This window comes from Anolis carolinensis, chromosome X (assembly GCF_035594765.1).
Source record: "Anolis carolinensis isolate JA03-04 chromosome X, rAnoCar3.1.pri, whole genome shotgun sequence".
NCBI classification, from domain to species: Eukaryota; Metazoa; Chordata; class Lepidosauria; order Squamata; family Dactyloidae; genus Anolis; species Anolis carolinensis.
The window spans coordinates 6,313,617-6,335,326 of NC_085847.1; the positions used below are offsets into that span (position 1 = coordinate 6,313,617).

A 21,710-nucleotide genomic window follows, 5' to 3' on the forward strand; every position below is an offset into this window, starting at 1 on the left:
GTGCTTAATTTGTAAAATCATAACCTAATTTGATGTTTAATAGGCTTTTCCTTGATCTGTCCTTATAATCCAAGATATTCGCTTATCCAAGCTTCTGCCGGCCCGTTTAGCTTGGATAAGTGAGACTCTACTGTAGTAGCAACAATAATAGAGAAAAATAATAAATGTAATAATGCCAATAATAATAGAGAAAAATAATAAATGTACCATATATTCTCGAGTATAAGCTGACCCAAATATAAGCCAACCAGGACCCTCACCCGAGTATAAGCCCAGGGGGGGCTTTTTCAGTCTTACAAAAAGGGCTGAAAAACTAGGCTTATAATCGAGTATATACAGTATATAATTATTACTATTATATTGTATTACATTATAATATTAGTATCAATATTATATGTATACACAATATATTCAGTTGTTACCATAGCACAATATTAGTAAATGAAAGAACAATACACTATCAATATCACAAATTTTGACCCCACTAACTTCCATGGTTCATTGCTACAGAATGCTCGCATTTGCAGTTTGGGGAGGCACCAGCCCTCTTGGGCAAGACTTTGTAAAACCACAACTCCCACAATCCCATACCCTTGAGCCAGGGCGGTTCAAGTGGTGTCACCTTTGAGTCTCCTTTGTGGAGAGAAAAAGTGGGGTATAAATATGATGATGATGATGATAATAATAATAATAATAGTAATTTTATTCTTATATCCCCCCCTCCATCTCCCCGTGGGGACTCGGAGCGGCTTACAAATGTAGAACAAAAGTACAATAACATCAGGAACCGAACAACAACGCAAATGAACATTTAAAAAGACATAAATAAAAATGACAACCATTAATAAAACACAGGTTAAAATACAGCAATCTATATATATAAAAGAGTGATGGCATCACGGCAGCGGACAAAACAACAAAAGTAAACACCCCACAACCTTGAAAATTGACAGCACAACCCCTCATCCATGCCTCTAGGTTGATACAACAAAAAGAAAAGAAAAATAAAGTCCTAATTAGAGGGAGAGGGATAATTGTTTTTATCCAATTGCTGCCAGTTAGAAGGCTAAGCTCCACTCACTTGGTCTCCTAGCAACCCACTCAGCCCGGGGGACCCTTTACCTTAACTACCACCAATTCCTCAATACTTTATTTCCCATACCACCATACTTCGCCACAGCAACGCGTGGCCGGGCACAGCTAGTAGAATCATAAAAATGGACAGGGCAAAAGTGTACTAAGTAAGACTTGTAAACAGGGTAGAAGTTAAAGTGCTATGAGATCATGGGGGAGAAACCTTAAAAAGGGGGGTGAACCCTGAGACTAGGACGGGAAGTTTATCATTGCAAATAGGCGGTACTTATTCAAAAGCCTGAGTGAAGAGCCATGTTTTCAGGCTCTTCCTGAAATAGTAGTATAGTAGTAGAAATAGTAGTATTTGACAGTGTCAGAAGCGACTTGAGAACCCACTGCAAGTCACTTCTGGAGTGAGAGAATTGGCCCAGCGGACGCCTGGATGTGTTAGCTGGGAGGCTACTCTTGTGTTCCCGCAGAGCTAGAGCTGACAGATGGAGCTCACCCTGTCTTGCGGATTTGAACCAGCAACCGTCAGCAACCCAACCTTCAGGTCAGCAGTTCAGCCAGCACAAGGGTTTAACCCATTGCATCATCACAGTTCAATAATAATAATCATCATTTGGGCACAACTGTGTGGCCCAAATGATCCATTGGAACTTATGCCTCAAGTACCACCTTCCAGCAGCAAAGAACTGGTGGGATCACAAACCTGCAAAGGTTGTGGAAAATGAGCACACAAAGATACTGTGGGACTTCCGAATCCAGACTGACAAAGTTCTGGAGCACAACACACCAGACATCACAATTGTGGAAAAGAACAAGGTTTGGATCATTGATGTTGTCATCCCAGGTGACAGTCGTATTGACGAAAAACAACAGGAAAAACTCAGCCACTCTCAGGACCTCAAGACTGAACTTCAAAGACTCTGGCAGAACCAGTGCAGGTGGTCCCGGTGGTGATGGGCACATCGGGTGCTGTGCCAAAAGATCTCAGCCGGCATTTGGAAACAATAGACATTGACAAAATTACGATCTGCCAACTGCAAAAGGCCACCCTGCTGGGATCTGCACACATCATCAGAAAATACATCACACAGTCCTAGACACTTGGGAAGTGTTCGACTTGTGGTTTTGCGAAACGAAATCCAGCATATCCATCTTGTTTGCTGTGTCATACAACGTCATTGTGTCAATAACAATAATAATAATAATAATAATAATAATAATAATAATAATAATAATAATAATAATAATAGTGGGGAAGCAGCCGAGCCAAACGCAGCGGAGAAGAGCCACCAAAGAGGACGCCAGCTTTTCCGTGTGGTGCATCGCACATGGTACGCTGTGGTAATGAGATGAGTATTTGAGTTTCTCCAGAGTTTCTGAGCAAGACGATGGCTTCAGGGTTGGCGTTTGCCCGACAGCAAGGAGGAAATTGCACGCTGCCAAGGAGAGCCGCTCGGACTGTGTCAACAGGAGGGACCCAACCGAGCCCAGCTACAGCCGCCGGCAAGAGGGAAAGCATTCAATCTGCGCAATGAAATCCAGACGCATTTTTGACGTTTGCCATTTGCCTGCCTCTCTATTTGACTAGGTCAAAGAAAGGCACAAAGCAGGACTTGGCAACAAGGCATCTGCCAAGTTTTCTCAATCATTGGTGGGGCATAAAGTGGGCTTTGCAGGGATTCGGGGGCGCCTTCCTGAGAGATCCCCGCATGCCCTTTGCAACAGCGAGAAGGAGGAACAACTCTTGCAACAAATATTATGGGCCTTGCCACAAACACAGGCCTAATGGAGATTTTACAAGGACACAAAAATCAGGGAGTAATGAATTATTAAGTCGCAGCAGGCAGCGTCCTCCACTGAGCTTTCCATTACAGGGCGGGGAGAGGACGTCATTTGGCCCAGAACACATCCAGACTCTTCTGCCAGAGCAGCTGGGCAAAAGTGAACAATATGAGGGAGGAGGCAACTAGTGCATGATTTTGCATCAGCTGCATGGCTGCGCATGGTTATGCATTGCACCCTGACATCCTGCGCGGTCAGGGTCATAATGAAGGAACCATAAGGCAGAAAGTAGTAAACTATTGCCTATGTAGCTTTGCCTGTGCATATGCCCCTCCCTCCCTCCCTTCCTATGAGCCGGTGCCTTTCTCCAGGAAGTTCCAAAGGGAGAAGAAAGAGCAGAGTAAACAAGTTAGGTCATTGGTATCACTTGTGCCAAGTAGATGTGGAAGGTGAGGAAGACCCTCAGCCATTGGTCAATTTTAGATAAGCCGAGATATAAATTCTTTGTTTGTTACGCACATGTTGCGATGGCTATTTGCATGGTACGGACTCACAAAATAGGTACCTATGGCTGTTTTGCCTTCTCATCAGCTGTGATAACAATAAAAGGCTTGTTTTATTGCTCTCCTGGAATTCTCTCCTTTGCTTTCCCTCCAGACCAGTCTCCAACAAGAATTCTGCAATGAGAAGATGGAGATGCTGTTCAAGTGCTGCTATTCCGCTTTAAATACAGCGCCAAAACCTTGTAGCCATAGCAGCTACAATGGAACAACAAAAAAATGTCTCTGAGTCTGTCTAATGTATGTTGTTTGTTGGCATTGAATGTTTGCCATATATGTGTTCATTGTAATCCGCCCTGAGTCCACTTCGGGGTGGGAAAGAAGGGCGGAATATAAATACTGTAAATAAATAAATAAATAAATAAACAACAGTGCTTTCATGGCATTGCGTTGTCATCAATATGTTCTGAACCCTAACAATGTTCTTTCAATCCAATCATAACAATGTAATAACCCCAGCAGAGCATAACGGAGGGTGTGGAGTGATGCTAAGCTTCTTTGTCCCAGAGCCTTCACCAAATGTTTTGAGACCTGCAACATCACCTCTGGCCCTCAACTGGTGGCCTGCACATGCAGGCGATGCACGACATAAATGTTTGGAGTTTTAAACTGCGGCCAAACATTGGCATTTGGGTCACATTAGCAGAAGCAAAAGCACACATACATGCCATGGTTGATGCAGATGTGTGCGATGTAGATGCGCCTTCCATGTGCATGGAAGTGGTGGGATATTTCCATCAGGAACATCCTCATGCGGCAGGCAATGCACGTGCACAATGGTGGGCGATGGTCATCAGTGGCGTTCCACAGAGGGCGCCATTGTCCACCGTTAGACATGCATGCAGGGATGCGCACAGACCTTGTATGTATTGGGGTTGAGCGTTTCGTTGCACCACGCCACAATTCACCAATGTTGCGGAAGTGTTGTGCCGCGCGATAAAGTTCTGCTCAGTCTTCCCAATGTTGCTTGCCCCTTGGCCGTGCTATGCCCTGCTCCCCCTGGACCATCACGGCAAGAGGTCCACAAGTTGCCCCGCAAACTCTGGACTACGTGAGGACTCTGTGCGGCACCTCCAGATGGTGCGCAACAGTTCAGCAGGGCAAGAGAGGCCCTCTCTTCGCCAGGCCTCAGCTGGGCCTTGTCAGCAGTGATGGATGGGACCGGCCCCTAATAGGCCCTCTCCATATTTGTTTCCTCATTTGCAAGCAGTTCCTCTCTGCGGTTTCCCACAATCCATCATGCGCTGTGTGCCCAGGCGATGTAATTACAATTATTTATTCTCACACAATTGTCAGGGAGATTAGTGGCAGATGCAGGGAGCGGATATAGCTGCTTACCACCAGCTGGAATGACCCTCCCCTCCTGCCTCCTGCTCTCGGGAATGCGGAGGTGAGGCCAAGTCAGTCGGGAAGGTGGGACATACAGGTGTCCGTCTCTATGGCAGAGCTCCACAGCGACACAGTCATTTGTTCCTATTTGTCCCCATTCTGAGCCATGACCTTCCTTTGGAAGGCGAGTTGCACAATCACCTACACTTGGTCACAATTCAGATTCTGTGCACAATTTTGTACCGGAAAAGTTTTTCTGTGCAGGCGACAGGTTTCTCTGTGCAGAAGATTATATTTTCTTGCCCAGGAATACTGTTTTGGCTGCACTTTTCCATGAGAAACAACTATGTATTACTTTTATATATCATCCATTTATATGTCACCAGGATGAAAATGGTTACAATTACTTATTGCTTCTTTCAAGAATTAGTGAAGAATTACATCCTGATTCCACGTTGGCCGCGGATTTGGGGCGACATAGATCACGCCGTGACTTTTCAGCGCTGTGATTCAAAGCGAATGGGTATAAAACAGCCGTGGCCATTGAAAAGGTCACAAGGGGATGTAAATCTTGGCCAACATTATTCTTGCACAAAATGATAATGAATTCCAACCATTTTCTCCCCAATGCAGTGTATCCGTTCTGGGATTTAGTCTGAACTTGAACAGAGCTGGGATAAATTCCCAACAGGTGGGCCCTCAAGGACTACTAGTCAATATAGCTTCACTGGTCCATTATATGGATTGGTCCTGAGAGTGTAGCTTTCAAAGACATACATGTGTGTAAAATTATGGCTCAACTTCTCCAACTTCATGATTCAAACTATGCATGTGAAAATTTCACATGCTTTGACCCAAAGTGTGTGGAAAATTATGGCAAAGTACACAAAGTAAGAGGGACTTTTCTAACAGAATTCCGGGCACATCTACACTGTCAAATTAATGCAGTTTGACATTGGCAGTTTCACTAAATATTATGGAATCCTGGGAGTTGTAGTTTGGTGAAGCACCAGTGCTGTTTGGCAGAGAAGGTTGAAGACTTCGTAAAATGTTGACAACTCCTGAAATCCCATAGTTTTGAGCCAGGGCTATTCAAGCAGTGTTAAACTGTATTAATTTGGCAATGTAGATGCTAGAGTTGTGCACAGAATCGTTTTCCTTCGTTTACTTCGTTCTTTCGTTACTTTTGGGCGCACGTAATGGGAAGGCTCCTCCCCGTACGAAAATCAGCTCCACCTGAAAGCAAGCAGGAGCCAATCCAGGCTCCTCTCCTGCTTTTCGTGAGCACGTGGCACTCCATGCCTCCTTGCCTTGGAAAGCAAGTGCATGTGTGTGTGGCGTGCAGGCCCAGAAAGTGCGCACACCTGCCTGCCACCAAGTACATCCCCTCTAGAGTAGAAACAGGTGAGAAGACTCCTTAAAGCACGTGCCTGCCTGCAGCTGAGCGCCTCTCCTCTAGAGCAAAAGAGCTTTAATGCCTAAAATGTCAGGAAGGGGAGCCTGAGAAGCTCCCCCCCCCCCCCCAATAATGGGCCGATAGAAAATGAATTGTTCGGTACCCCAGAGCAAAAACAAATATCCACCCTCCCAATTTTGCGAGGCTCCCAAAAAATGGATTGGGCCCCCCACTAAAGCCGGGACACAAAACGGGTCAAGGTTTACCCTGAAAGCACAACCCTAGTAGACGCACCCTGGGACAACTCCCTTGGTGTACAAGAACACAAGGAAATGCACACTTTGGCAATTTCAATTCAAGATGAATGTTAGTTTGCCTGTACTGCTATATACCATTGCATGTCATCCATCCAATACATCCCACATCTGTTGCACAGCAATGGCAAAACTGTCATATGTGGGGACGCAGAGATCAAAATGTCAAACAGTTGCTGAATGCCAACTATCTGAAATCCAGACAATGTTTGGCTTCGACATGCGCAAGGCAGAATTCTAGTGGGTGGGACGGATGCTTTCAGCTCGACTTAGCAGCGACAAAGTGCATTTCAAGTGTTCAAAGCACGTGGTGCATATTCTTTCCCTAATCCACCCGACAGCCCTGTAAGATAAGCCAGCATTAGATCGTGCTCCGACAACCGGAGCTTAGGCAGGAAGCGTGCAACGCCCCCTTGGCAGCCCTTCCAGGGAAACAAAGGCAGGAATCAGCACCACACAATGGCTGGAACACAATCCGGACCCCCAGCGACGCACACGGAGGCCAGAGAGTGAGATATCAATCCCCTAGGCTTCTCCTATCCGTGGTGTTTACACTCTCTGGGCCCCTTGGCCTGCCCCTTTCCTTGGGGTGCCTCAACTTTCTTTCTAAAGGCTCAACTGCAGCTTGTAGTTGCGAATTGTATTAGGGAGTAAACTGTTTTTGGTGGGAGCAAGGATCTCACTCTTACCCTTATTCTAACCCTTGTCCTACCCCTGGTAACAGAACCCTGTCTCAAATCTTAAGACTAACCGTAACCCTTACCCTGGTCCTAACCTTGTCCCTTACCCTTACTCTAACACTAACTATAATGATGATAATAATATTTATATCTTGCTTTCCTCTCTTAAACATGACTCAAAGGGTAATCTTAACCCTTACCTGTACTTTTAAACTTTCCCTAACTTTGACCCTAACCGTATTCTTATCCTGCTCTAACCCTAAATCAAACCTGAACTCTAACCCAAAGTTTTGCCCTTAACGTTACCTTGCTCCAGCCCTAATCCTAACACCACCACTCAATAGCTGAACCCTAACTCTAGCCTTAACCCTTGTCCTTATCCTAACCATACCCCTTCTCTTTATTCTTACTCTAACCTTAGACCTTACCCTAATCTTTCCCTTCGCATCACCCTAACCCTACTCCCCACCCTGCCTCCTGCCCTTGTTCTCTTGGAACGGGGAAATGAGAAATGTCGAACCAGAGTAACATTCATAACAACAGATAGTAACACTGTCGGCAAGACACCTGTAACATGCTGTCGTTCTATTGACTCGACTCTATTATAAGGCAGATCAAATTACAGAAAACATGCCGCGATGCGCACATCAACGCTCAATGCATTAGCGGAGGCGTTGCACGAAACACCTGCAGCAGAATCCAAACCAGGCACGGCTTTGGCGATAATACTTTCCCAGGAAGACAACACAGGATCTAGAGACACCAATAGCAATGGTCTGGAAGTTTGGACAGGGATTCTTTCCCGACCCTATCGCCGGGCATTGAAGCTGGCAGCTTTCATATGCAAACCAAGTCCTTTTCACGGTGCTATGGATATTCTATGCAAAATTCCAGAAATCAGAACTTTCTATGCAGATATATATATATATATATATATATATATATATATATATATATATCTGACTACAATGCCAATCGTGCCCAACCCACCTTGACGGTGGATGCAAAGTTCTAATAATCCATAAGATTTGAAGAACTAGAAGAACCAGTTGCTTCTAGTTTGAGGAGCTGGCCTAGTTATCAGTTGTAGATCCATTGAATGAACTATTCAAAGATGTGTCTAGACTTATGTGTATCCCCTGATTTTATGGGTCTGCTCTAGTTAGTTACCCCTTGGATCCAGGCCCATATATTTGCTCAAGAGTAGCTACCTGCACCATGGGTGATGGTTGGAAATGATGGAGTTTGCAGACTGACATATCTGGAAGCTGTCAATGAAAGGGTAACCAAAGATACAAGCTCACTTTTTGAAGTAAAAGCAAACTAAGGTGGAAAGAACTGTAATATTCATACAAAAGTAAATTTACACGTGTGATTCGGAGGAACACCCCCGATTGGCGTCACGATGAAGCTCTATCCTGAGCACAGAAACCTCGGTGCGACACCAGGCGGAGCCAAAGGAAGACCAATTGCGGCAACCCTGACCCACCGAAGGCTTCTGTGAAAGAGGAAGCCTTAACTTCACGGCAAAAAGCTGTCAAAGCAGAGAGAGGCAGGCAGCTCTCTCCGGGGAGACGGTTCGTGAAGCCTCGGCGTTGCCACTGAGACAATTAAAAGTTCCGAGGAATTCATCCGTGGCTTGATTGATGATATTTATCCACTGCAGCTCGTGGGGCCGGTTGAAGGCAGAGCATGCCATGTCGATGGTTTATAGGAGGTACGCATGACATGACAGGCAGGGGTTGGTAGCCAAGTTCCACCACATTGCCTTCCAAAGTGCATTGCAGGATTCGACTCCAGTGAGAAACAAAAACACCCTGGAAACCTCACTCAATGGAGAGATCTCCTGTAGGGCACAGACACGGCATCGTGGGCTTACAACTTATTTACTTTGCAAAGGATCCTGGGAATTGGAGTTCCTCAAGAAGGGGAAAATCAATGAGATGGGATGGAAACCAGCGCCGCCCAATGGTCTCCACATTAATGAAGCAGAGATTGCAATGGAGAGTCGGGCCAATTTGGAAGGCGCTCTCCGTGGTGCTGGACGCTTGAATCCAACTCAATTCAGCACTTCAAGCGAAAACCTTGACTGGATTGACTATCCCATAATACAGGCGTCCCCAGTCCCCACTGGCCCAGATCCAATGGCTCTCCCAACATGAGTAGACCCCTGGGCTCAATGGGATGCATCAAAGCATCCACACGCCATTCAGTAATCGATGCAATGACTCAAGTTGGGAGCATCCGTTGGATTTCGGCCATGGCTTTTAAGAGTAGCTTTCAAAATGCTTTTCAAATTTTTTAAAAAAGGTTTGGATGCATTGGCCGAGAGCCTACATCAAGGAGAGGCAGCGTAACTTTATGGCGGTACAGGACAGTTGCACAGCACTGTATTTTCTACCCTTGTTTGTTGAGTTTGGTTCGGACAGACCCACCAAACCAAGGGAGATTGCAACCGAGTTGTGTCCCCATTGATTCGGTAGGTCTCAGCCTCACTGACATTGACAACCAGATCGTGGTCGATGCCCTTTTTTGACTTTCCCCCATTGACTCTGTGCGTGCCTTTTCCACCAAAACTGCAGCGGAGGGCTGGCTGAAATGTTGAAGAGGGAGCGACGAGAGAGAGGGAGAGAGAGCATTTTCTTCAAATACTCGGTCGCACTGAATGGCAGCGACACCTGATGAATTCTGCATGAGATAAATGCATCGGGCGGGGGGGGGGCACTCTGTGTGCATTAATTCTGCACCAAAGCCAGCTTGATTCTGTGGCCCATTCAAGGGAGCGCATGTCAGCAGTGCACACATGCCTGGTTTATTTGTTTATTTCCTCAGTTTGTGGCCTTATCCTCTTTTCTGCAGTGCTCTTTTGCGTAAGTTAGGTCCTTTCCACAACTCACCATGGATCAGGCAGTGTGCCTATGCTCCCATGTGGGCTAGAAACTTGAAAGTGTGGACTATCAGCTACTTTATTTCATTCTATTGAGGCATCCAGCCCTCGGCAGCACATCCCCGGTTCTGCTCTCTGCGCAACCGAGCGATATACGCAGCCTGGTTTTGGTTATGCTCTGAAACCCTCCCGACACAGCGATCAGATCCCCTTTCCATCTTTGCATACCTAGCCAAGAGAGGAAGATAAAATCCGAAAGGCAGGCGGCAGAATGAATCCCAATTGCGCGAGCAAACTCTTCATTGAGGGCTGGGGGACTCCCTTGCCCTCCACCTCCGCGCGATAATGATCTGCCTGCCTCCCTCGTGACTTCTCCTCGCAGTCTGAAAACTCGTTTGATGGTTTGATTATCCCCGACTCTTTGGGGTTTGCAAATATTCCTCTCTCTCTCTCTCTCTCTCTCTCTCTTCCTCCCCCTTTTTTTGATCTGCTAGTGCTGCTTTTAATCGCCGATTCCCATCTCCAAGGCGGAGCCAGGCGTTCGATTGCCGTGGAAGAGCAAGAAATACCTGCAATAATCGGGACGTCGATTATCAGCTGCTCTTATGTTTGGGTCAAGGAATCCAGGATGAACAAAAAACTGCAAAAAGCACTAAACAACCCCCCATCCTACCACACAAACACACACACAAGAAGCTGGTTATCTATGTGAGGCATCCGAAGTACGCCTTTCCATAGGTCTGCAGTCCAAAGGCAATATATACTGTCTGTATGTTGAGGTCTATGCAAACTATTGCAAACTATTGACAGCTTCTGCCCCAAAGCCTTCCCAATCCACAAATGGGGTGCATTCTCCAACATGGAAGGAATAACCCATAAAGGTTTCTGGCTAGTGAACGTCAACACCCTCCTTAGATGAGTCTAGATCTGCCATCTCTCTTCCATGTTGGTATCAGAAACCATGAAATGGCACAAAGACCATTTCAATCATCACCAGCCAAGGAGATTCAGGTGGAAATATCTAAAGTAGCTTCCATGGTCCTTTGCAGACCCAATCTGATGGTCTCACATTGAAAACCCTACCCGCAGGTCCCATGCAGGTTGGTGACCACAATGCCAAGGGAACAGCCAGTCCATGCTAGGCACTCTCCAAAGGGCTCACAAAATAGGTTTGGCGTCAGAGATGGCATCCTTAAAAGTGAAGCTGCCATCTAGGGAGGCTTTCCTATCCTTCCGATCTCAGAGCTACAGCTGAGCAGATTGTGGAGCCGTCGAGCATCTCACTCTGCCTCTTGAAGCAATACCCGAAATCTGCCACTGGAGCTGGCCAGCTCCACTCGCAGCCTTGGCACTGCCTGGCTCCACTCCCTGACCAAGCACAACGCTGTCTCCAACCAATGCTCCTGGAGGACAACACAACCCCACCAAGTTCACATCGCAAAGCCAACCACCTTCTAACTCATCAAAAGGAAAGTGATGTGACACCAACATAACACAGTCTGCTCCCTTGGCATGCAATCCCCACTCACCCCCTAACTTCAACCCAGTTTGGTGCCTTGAACAGATCCCAAGTCTCCCTGAGCCACCGAGGGAAAGAACCATGCTTTGAACCAGCCCTACACCTTCAAGGAGCCTTCCGGAGTCCCTTCTCATGCCGCCCCACTTGACTCCAGCTTAATTCCTTCTCCCCACAGCTCCCACAGAAAGCAGGTTGGCTTCTCTCCCCTGCCCTTCCTCTCTGAATCCCACCCCACAGTCTTCGTACCTGGAGCCTTCAAAGAGTACCATGGACTCCATACTCCCTGGAAGAAGCAAGCGGCGGGTCCAACCTTACAGTTGCTACCCACCAAACCACCATCAGCAGCAGAGTTCCTCTGGCGGGCAGAGGGGGCATCAAACATCCTAGCAGTGAATATTTCCCTTTGCTCCCCTTTCCTTTGCCATGGCTCCCTGGAACCCAATTGGTTGGGCAGCCAACTATCAAATGAGACCTTTGCAGAGTCAGCTTCACCACCCCAGGAAACTTTTGGCCAAGTCTGTAGGGCACCATTTGGGTTTTGGATAGGGTTGATATTGCTAAAAGACTGAATGCATGTTCCCTGGTTCTTTCCAGGCACAAATACCCCACTGCACCACGTCCTCCCTTCCTGAGCTCTCCTGTCTGACATCTTAGTGCCACCAACTCTTGACTGCTGTCTCGGTTTCCTTAGGAAGTGATATCATGGCTCGACGCCAAGGGTTGAGAACTGAGAGGATTCGGGAAAGGGGGCTAGTGGCCGGGGCACTCCTGACCTCCTCTCTAAGCTTCCCTCCCATCTGGATAACAGAATAAAAAGATTGGGGGGAGGGAACGGTACCTCACTTTCTTTCCCCCTTTTAGACACGGATAGGAGACCTTAAAAGAAAGAATGCTTCGATCGCCAGCCAAGGTTGAGAACCAAATTTGGGAAAGGGAAAGGGGGCTAGGAGCAGGACAGTCCCGGTGCCGTTGCTGCCCTTTCCCTCTCACCTGGAGGACCGAAAGAAGACGTGGGGCAAAGGCTGGACTCCACTTTCTCCTTCTTCCACCCCCCGCCTTGGTCATACTCATAGGGGACCCTCAGTGGAGCGAAATGGAGTGGGAAAGGGAAAGAGGTCCATCCAAAAGAGGGGTGTGTAGGAAGGGAAGAAGGCACCCTTTTTCTCCTGGGCTTTAGTGGAGACTTTTGTTTTGGTTTTGTTTTCAGCTTTTATTTCATTTTTATTTTGCAAAGACTTCTCTTCATTTCCTCACAGGCTCACGTTTGTCACCATGACTGAGCTTAGCAAAATATTATTGAATGGACGAATCTCCGCAATGATTGCAATTGGTTTTAAATGTGTTTCATGCTTAATATTTATTTAATATTTGTCTGTGTGTTGGGCGTCTCCTGTGATTGTAAAGGCATTGAATCTTTGCCTGCTGTAGTCCTCTCTCGGGGAGAAGGGAGGAATATCAATGTGATTATTATTATTATTATTATTATTATTATTAGAAACATAACAAGATGAGTCCGCAGCAGACACTCTGCTGGCTGTTGTATTGGATAACATGTTGGACACTTCCCTATTATTATTATTATTATTATTATTAGAAACATAACAAGATGAGTCTGCAGCAGACACTCTGCTGGCTGTTTTATTGGATCACACGTCGGACACTTCCCAATTATTATTATTATTATTATTATTATTATTAGAAACACAACAAGATGAGTCCACAGCAGACACTCTGCTGGCTGTTGTATTGGATCACACGTTGGACACTTTCCAAGTGTCTAGGGCTGTGTGATGTATTATTATTATTATTATTATTATTATTATTATTATTATTATTATTATTATTATTATTATTATTATGACACAGCAAACAAGATAGACATGCTGGATTTCCTATCACAAAATCACAAGTCGAACACTTCCCAAGTGTTTAGGACTGTGTGATGTATTTTCGGATGATGCGTGCAGATCCCAGTAGGGTGGCCTTTTGCAGTTACAATAATAATAATAATAATAATAATAAATAATAATAATACATAATAATATTAATAATACATCACACAGTCCTAGACACTTGGGAAGTGTTCGACTTGTGATTTTGTGATATGAAATCCAGCATATCTATCTTGTTTGCTGTGTCATAATAAAATAATAATAAATAAAAATAAATAATAAAAATAAATAATAATAATTAATATTATTATTATTAGCGAAGTGGTGTCCAGGTGAGCGGTGCATTTTGCAGGCTCCAGGGGGCGCTTTTGAGGAGCCCCAGGAAAAAGGGGGTCCGCTTTGCTTCCCTCCACGTGCAAAGCCCATCCCAGCTGGAGGGAGAGAGGGGGGGGGGGCGCCTTGGCCCCCTCTTTCCATCTCAAAGGAGAGACATTGGGAAGGAAAAGGAATGGGAAGGAAAGCTAGCAAAGCCCTTCTCCTGGGTCTCCCAAAAGACAATGCCGCAAAGGCACTGCCTTGCACACACTGACACACAAAACATCACACCTGGAGAAACAGAAAAAGGCTCTCTCTCTCTCTCTCTCTCTCTCTCTCTCTCTCTCTCTCTCTCTCTCTCTCTCTCTCTCTCTCTCTCTCTCTCCAAGCCCGACCCCGAGACTCTGTCCTCGGACACGAAAGCCAAGGGGCAAAGAGAGCCAGGTTCAAGTCTCCGTCCGTTCCACGGCGTCTCCAAGAGCGAGCCGCAGCCTCATTCCCGGACCCAGCAGGGCGGGAGATGGGGGGGAGGAAGGGTGTCGGTGTGGGAGCTCTCCAGGGCAAGGCTCCCCAAGGGTGGCCCAATTCGCCCAGCGCAGCCCTGCAGGATCAGGGCCAGAACTTCTCCCGTGTGCAAGGCGCCCACCCAAGAGACAGAGCCCCCGGCCTCTCGCGGGCCCCCTCCCAACTTCTCCTCCCCGCAAAGGCCCCCCCTTCCCTCCTGGGGGAGTCTTACCTTCTTCCAGGATCACCCTCTTCATTTTAGGGGCTCGGGGAAGGCACCTCTTGGGGGGCAACGGGGAGGCGGCGAGGCGGCGGGCAATCCGTTCCCAAAAGGGCGCCGGAGGAGGAGGAGGAGGAGGAAGAGGCAGCCGCTTCATGCACTGAACTTCCCGCCGGGCTCATGGGGCGACCAGCCCGCATCCAGGCGAGGGGCGCGCCACCGTGGACCCCTCCTCCGTCCCCCTTCCCTTGCCGGTCCCGGCCGCTCCGGAGGCCAGCCCTCCCTCCCTCCTGCCTTCCTTCCTTCCTTCCTTCCTTCCTTCGCCTAATCCTTGCAGGAGACGCTGGGCTTCCTTCCCGGCCAAAGAGGCCCCGATCCGGAGAGTTGCGACGGAGAGAGAGAGCGAGAGAGCGAGGAAGGCAAATCCCAAATCGCCGAGAGGAGAGGCTCCGGCTTTCGGCGGCTGGGAGCTGGAAAGGTTGATGAATGTTTTATGGGATCATGTGGTTTGACGTGAGAGGAATCGGCCTAGATCGGATTTACCGGCTGGAGGAGAGAGAGGGAGGGAGGGAGGGAAGGAAGGAAGGAGGGAGGGAGGGAGGGAGGGAGGGAGGGAGGATGTGTGAGAGGGGAGGAGAAAGAGAGAGAGAGAGAGAGAGAGAGAGAGAGAGAGAGAGAGAGAGAGAGAGAGAGAGAGAGAGGGGGGAGTGGTCGTCGCCTCTTGCTCTGCGCCTCTTGCTCTGCCTCTTGCTCGGCTTTGGAGACGTCTGGGGGGACCTTCTTCCAAGGGGGCAGGGAGAGCCCTCGGGGGTCCCAGAGCCCCCTTTCCCGCGCCTGGGGGTCCCTCTGGGGAGGAGGAAGGAAGGCCGAGTTGGGGGCCCAACTTCTCCAAAGCTTCTCCAGCAAAACTCAAGTCGGGGGCAGATTCAGGAGGATTGTGTAAAGGGACCCCAAGTCTCCCCAAGGAGAGGAGCAGGGCTCTCTCTTTCCCAAAGGCCATGGCCAGGCCTGTAGCCGAAGGGGGGGGGGTAGTTAGGGGTTCAACCCCCCCCCCCCGAAATTCTTCACGTTAAAAAAATACCTGGTTCACTTATGAATTTTAACTGGTCAACCAGATCCCCATGCTAAGTCTATGAGACGCAAAACATGAAGAGTCCCTCCAGGCACTCTCTCAAGCAGATACAGTAGCGCAGGGGTCCTCACACTTTTTAAGTGGAGGGCCAGTTCACGGTCACTCAGACTGCTGGGGGGCCAGACTATGATGAAATAGTCCAAAATGAGGATTGTTGTTATTGTGTGCCTTCAAGTCATTTCAGACTTACGTCAACCCTAAGTCTAAAGTTTAGGACAGTAGCCAGGTAAATGAACTTGGAGGGCCGCATCCAGCCCATGGGCCTTAGTTTGGGGACCCCTGCAGCAGAGTCTCGCTTATCCAACATAAACCGGCCGGCAGAACGTTGGATAAGCAAATAATATGTTGGATAATAAGGAGAGATTAAGGAGAAGCCTATTAAACACCAAATTAGGTTATGATTTTACAAATGAAGCACCAAAACATGTTATACAACAAATTTGACAGAAAAAGTAGTTCAATACGCAGTAATGTTATGGAGTCATTACTGTATTTACAAATTTAGCACCAAAATATCACGATGTATTGAAAGCATTGACTCCAAAAATGCATTGGATAACCCTAACCCCAAACCCCGGGAGCGGCAGGAGCGGCCGCTGTTAGCTCCAGCTCCTGCCAACCTAGCAGTTCAAAAACATGCCAATGTGAGTAGATCAATAGGAACCGCTCCAGCGGGAAGGTAACATTGGCGCTCCATGCAGTCATGCCAGTGGCCACATGACCTTGGAGGAGTCTACAGACAACGCCGGCTCTTTGGCTTAGAAATGGAGATGAGCAACAACTCACATTGTACACATATAAGGCAAACATTCAGTGCCATATAACATAGAACAGAGACAGACGCAGAGGCAATTTAAACCTCCAGCTTCCAGCTTCCTGAGGGTGTGCTTGATTCCGGCCACAGGGGGAGCAGCTGCTTCATCATCCACTGTGACGGCAACTTCCTCATTCCAATGACAGCTGGATGATTTTTATGGTGTTGTAAATTAGCCTCCCCACATATAAGTGGTACCTAAATTTCCTACTTGATAGATGGAACTATCTTTCGGGTTGCTTCAGTCAGCAATGAACAGGGGCTATATTTTATTTTTAATTGTCGGGTGCTCACCGGAGGGCAGTGAGGCATTGTTTCAGCCGTGGAGGGGACTTCCAGACTCGAGCGTGGGGCCTTTTTCTCTTTCAGGCCCTTGTTTCTTCCTTTGTAGGAGAGGCATGGATTCCTGGATGGTCTCCTCTCCAGGAATGTCCCCATTTACTTGTGAAAGGCCTTTGAAAAAGGCCAGAGAATAAACAGCCCTGGGATTCTCTCTCACACACAGAATGCTTTTCCGTTGCGTGCCTAATGGCTGGTGTGTGGCTCCTAATCCATATTAGCGGTGGCCACTCGCAGACCCCAAGCTCCAAGTAGAACTTAATCTCGATTAATCGGCTCTGCAACCTCCTCGCTCCTTCTTGCTGTCGTTGCCCGTGCCAAAGCGCCTCGTCACGTCCAAGGGGCATCCCGAGGAAGAGTGAGGTGCTGGAAATGAAGCTGGGGCCCAAAAGTTGGTGCCCCGCCAGGTGAGATGGGGGAGGGTCCCATGGAAGGGCGCAGAAAGGACAAGGCATCCTGATTCTTGAGCTGGAAATTGGGATTGAAGCCTGGGTTTGGTCCAAACTCTGCGAAACATTGCAATTGCAAATCATGGGTCAGAAAATACCTTTCTCTCCTGCTTTTTACAAATCCCAGTGCATCAAAGTGAACGACACACCTGTTTTTAGGAGACCTCACAGTTGGCTCTGGTAACTAAGCCTCCCAATGGCTACTATCCATTACAGTTGAGTAGAACCTCCCCATTCAGTGGCAGTGTACCTTGAGGAACCAGATGCAGAGAAGCAAATGGGGTTTGGCTCTTATCTTTGCGGGAAGTGGAGATATGGAAGCTGAAAGGGGCTTTTTGGTGGCCTTTGGACACCCACCGGAACGGCCTAAAGCCCCTCTGAGTGCTTCCAATGGGGTCAAAAAATGCCCCCCAATTCAATCTTGGTGTGGATTTCAAAAAGACCCCAAATATTATATTATGTGTAGAAAAAGATGCTATCTTCTGTGCAAAGGAATGAATTTTGTGCAGACGATAACTCCCCAACGACAGGGTTGATCAATAGGGATTTACGGAGGCGGGTTGTGAGTGCATGGCACTGCAGTCCGTTCTCAGAGACATTGGCAGCCCTGTCTATTGGGCCGTAATCCCCTCGAGACCAGGTTTTCAGGGCCTTGGGTCATTCGCCTCAGCGATGCCAGGAGACTCTCCTCTTCCACGTGCACCGGGAAGAAACTTTCATCTCTCTGCGCGTGGCACTCGAAATTGATGCCCCCATGCCAATAACTGTCACGATGGCTACCCATAGGAGACCAGAATTGAGGAACCTTGAAGTCTCTCTTCCCTTCTTCGACAGAGCTCCACGCATGGGGGTTGGTGCGGACAAATGAAAAAAGCAATAAAGTATTGTCACTGAAGGGAAAAAAAAGATGCTTTCATTTATTGCTGGTGCTCTTTTAGTGACACGTGCATGCATACAGGGCACATTACGTGCCATAACACACATGTCGGACTGTCAGCTGCATTGCGCAATGTGTTTGCCCTATTGCACTGCGAAATTGCGCATTGGGTTTGTGCATCACACCAGCACATTGTGTATTTCAGGTGTCCCTCCGTTGCACAATGGTGACCCATGAATTGCACATCATTGCGATTCTGCACAGGGACTGCTTGCTGGACTGCAACGGTTGCATGTTAATTCCCTCGGTCCGATTTCTTCATTCACGGCTTAAGCCGGACCCAAATCGATCCCTGTTTTCTGTACATTGCCGCCAGGAGCAGATATGGATTTTCTGCCTTTCTTACCCGGTGCTCCAGAACATGACCCAAAGGCTCTCCGTTTCAATGTAACAGCGATCCGTGTGCCTTGCTTCCTTTCTTCATGCTATTAATTTAGTCATACATGGGTATAATTGGTCTCAGTGGCGGCTGGTAAATTTGTGTCAGGCAAGCGGTGAATCAGGTCTGGGTTTTATCCCGGCCTTTAAAGGCTCCGTCGAAGGTGCTGAACCCTGTCTCAAAATAGATTCAGTAGCTTGGAGAGCACCTTTAAAGGCTGTAATATGCCGGGTTCGGCACAATTCTGATGCCCCAGAACACCACTGTACGGCCTCTTTCGATCCTCATTTTTTGTCTGCAACGTCGGAAGGGTGCATTTCATTGTTTAATTATTGACTTTTGTGGCAAACTGCTGAGAACTCCTGAGGGACCGCATGGGGTGTGTGCGGTGGAAAATAAATATGCGATGCCCACGTCCCCAAACCTCCGAAGCCATTCATCAGGAGCAAGGCGGCATTAATCTTTTCGCCCTCTCAAACATATCACCATATCGGCTGCCATCAATACACAAACAATCATTGCGAAGGGCGAAATCCTGTCGCCGGCCTGTGCGTGCAGAAGCGACGCTTCCAAAGCAACGGGAGATTTTTCATCAATGCGGACCATCTACATTCAATTCACATGTGCAAAGGTGGAGCTGTTTATGCCTTTCATTGGATGTCCTTTATTGGCACCCTTCAGCAGTGGTTGGATGGCCACCTTTCCAGAGTGTTGCACCTGAGTATTCTTTCATGGGCTAGGTAGCCTTGTCCTGCCTGGAAGAAGTCTCCTCAGGTGACAAAGAGGAAGAAGAGGCAGGATGGGTCCCAACTGAAGCACGGGGAAGCTGGTGGTTTTTCCATGGCACCTGAAGAAGTAGAGTCTTGTCCATCCCAGACAGGAGCTGAAGATCACAAGGAGGAGGCAGAAGCATTTTATCTTCTCCAGTGATGTAAATTAGAGTGCTGAGAGCAAAAGGTCGGGTAACACTCGGTCCCACCTTAAATATAGGACATGGGACCCATCTTAGGACCAGGAGAGGGAACTGTGGTAGAAAAGTGACTCCTAGCCTAACACAACCCAGGAATATTTAGGGCCACAACCCACAAGGGGCCAAATGGGTGTTTCAAAGACCATCAGAAAGCACATTAGTCTTGGGCGTACTGTGTGCCAAGTTTGGTCCAGGTCTGTCATTCATGGGGGTCTCAGTGTTCTGTGGAATTCAGAGCTGAATCGGTTGAAGGTACTGAAGTAGCAACAAAAATAATTTTATGGTTGGGGGTCACCACAACATGAGGAACTGTATTCAAGTGTCACGGCATTAGGAAGGGTGAGAAACACTGATTTAGGGGAACATGGAAATATATATGTAATTTAATTTTGTGTGACCCGTCCCCAATTAACTGGGGGGAGGGCTAATGCAACCACCTAGCTTCTGACACTTGCCCACCCCTGTTTGATAACATTACTAAACAATGGTGCAGTGAGTCCTTTCTTTGTTTTCTTGTAGCTGTTAAGGGAGCTCTCCAAGGTACTGAACCAATCCCCAAATAGATCCAGGACCTTGGAGAACTCCTTCACAGTCTTGCAGAGAAACCACATTTCTGAGAATCCTTGTTTGCCTCAGTGTAGACTCTATTTAACACAAGTGTGTTACATCACCTGAAAAGCATGTTATCAAAGCTTTCCTTAGAGTTCAGACGCGGCGATGTTTGTGGACTATATCTCTAAAGCTCGTCCCAGACAATCCTTCTCCCTCCCTTGAAATCCCCCTCACTTATGCTGGTATATATTTCCGCCAGAGTGCGGCTCACCCGGTATTTTATACACTTGGCTCTGTCCCCTCTTGGCCTGGTAATTAGAAATGAATGCTTCAATGTCCGCCGAAAGAGTGTGCGAGTGGCTCTGAAAGCATGGACCACGCGCTTCATCTGCCTTCGTGACCTTAACGGCAGAACCCAGGAAAGGAGATCCCCAGCACGGTGGGCGGAAGCAGGTCAAGATGGCAAATTACAGCGCAATGAATTCCACCTCGTGCGGTTGCTGCTTGGAAGGCATCCAAATCCTCTGATCTCTGGCAGACACCTTGCTTTGGTGGCATAATTATATGTTCATCTCTCCTTAATTCTTAATTACAGCAGGAGACATCCTTCCCTTTGGAATGGGGAGCTTTGACGGAAGAGTTTCACACTCTGTTGTAGCTCGCTGCTCCCTTTAACCCTTGGGTGTCTCGATGACAGAGGAACATTTCAGAGAAAGAGAGAACAGGGGAGATGAAGCCGGTGCTCTTTGCTCTGATTTCTGTTTCATCCTCTGGTGAGCTCAGTTTTCCTCCACAATGGCCTCAATCAGATTGGCTGCATCTCTATCTTAGGTCCTACGCGTGAGTCTACTCATTGCCTTTAACAAGACCCATACCCAAAGATCCATACTCCAATGAGGGCACTACTCCAGTTAGGATATAGCAACGCTCTAGGTCAAGTGATTTCCTGGTGTGAGCTTGCGCCTATCACATTTACATGCATGGAGTTGCCATTGCAATCATTCTTCCTCTCCATGCCACCCTCTCTTCTTCCACCTTTCCTGTTGTGCTTCCCTAGCCCACCCGTGCATGCATGTACGCACACATACAAACTCACATCTAAATTTAGATGTCACATTCCTCTGGGAAGGGATCTGTCTATTGCTTCTGTAAGGTGTCTCGTACACTGCTAGTGTCAGAGGCATCATAGATAATGATAAATGTAAAAAAAACAGATCCCATTCCAAGCTGGGATTCTCTACGAATGCCTAGATGAAAATAAGCACCATCCAGATATTAGCAGCCAAGCTTTCCTATCATGAAACAAATGGAGAAAGTGTTCCATGTGTGTCTCCAGATGGTCTATTTGTGGCGGGAATAAAACTGGCAAAAGAAAAGGGGTCTGTTCCCTCAGAATTATTTGATGCATGTGAGACTTCAGGAAATTGACAGCCTTCTCTCTGAGTCTCTCTTCCAGATCATCTTCCAAGGACACAGGTGGGGTTTGATGTCCTCTTTCCCTGAATCCGTCCCTGAGTCAATGAGTCCTCTTTGGGTTTTAATCCAAACTTTAAAAGTGCTGTCCAACCCACTGGACTCTAACCCCCTAAACTGGGCCAGCATTCTGGATGTATGTGTTGAATGGCAACATTGTGCTACCAGACCTGCCACCAAATGC

At 47.6% G+C, this 21,710-nt stretch overlaps 1 protein-coding gene across 2 annotated transcripts in view; it reads right to left on the reverse strand.

Moving 5' to 3' along the window:
* rtn4r (reticulon 4 receptor) overlaps nucleotides 1-15,048 on the reverse strand; it is a 57,559-nt gene extending 42,511 nt beyond the window's left edge. The window contains exon 1 of one of the 2 annotated variants that reach the window (XM_008119803.3): nucleotides 14,494-15,048. In XM_008119803.3, the coding sequence (XP_008118010.1) occupies nucleotides 14,494-14,638 (145 nt within the window). In that variant the 5' untranslated portion in view covers nucleotides 14,639-15,048. Of the gene's footprint in view, nucleotides 1-11,796; nucleotides 12,956-14,493 lie in introns of those variants that run through there. The other variant, XM_062958432.1, reaches the window with a different exon arrangement.
* Nucleotides 15,049-21,710: the final 6,662 nt, after the last annotated feature.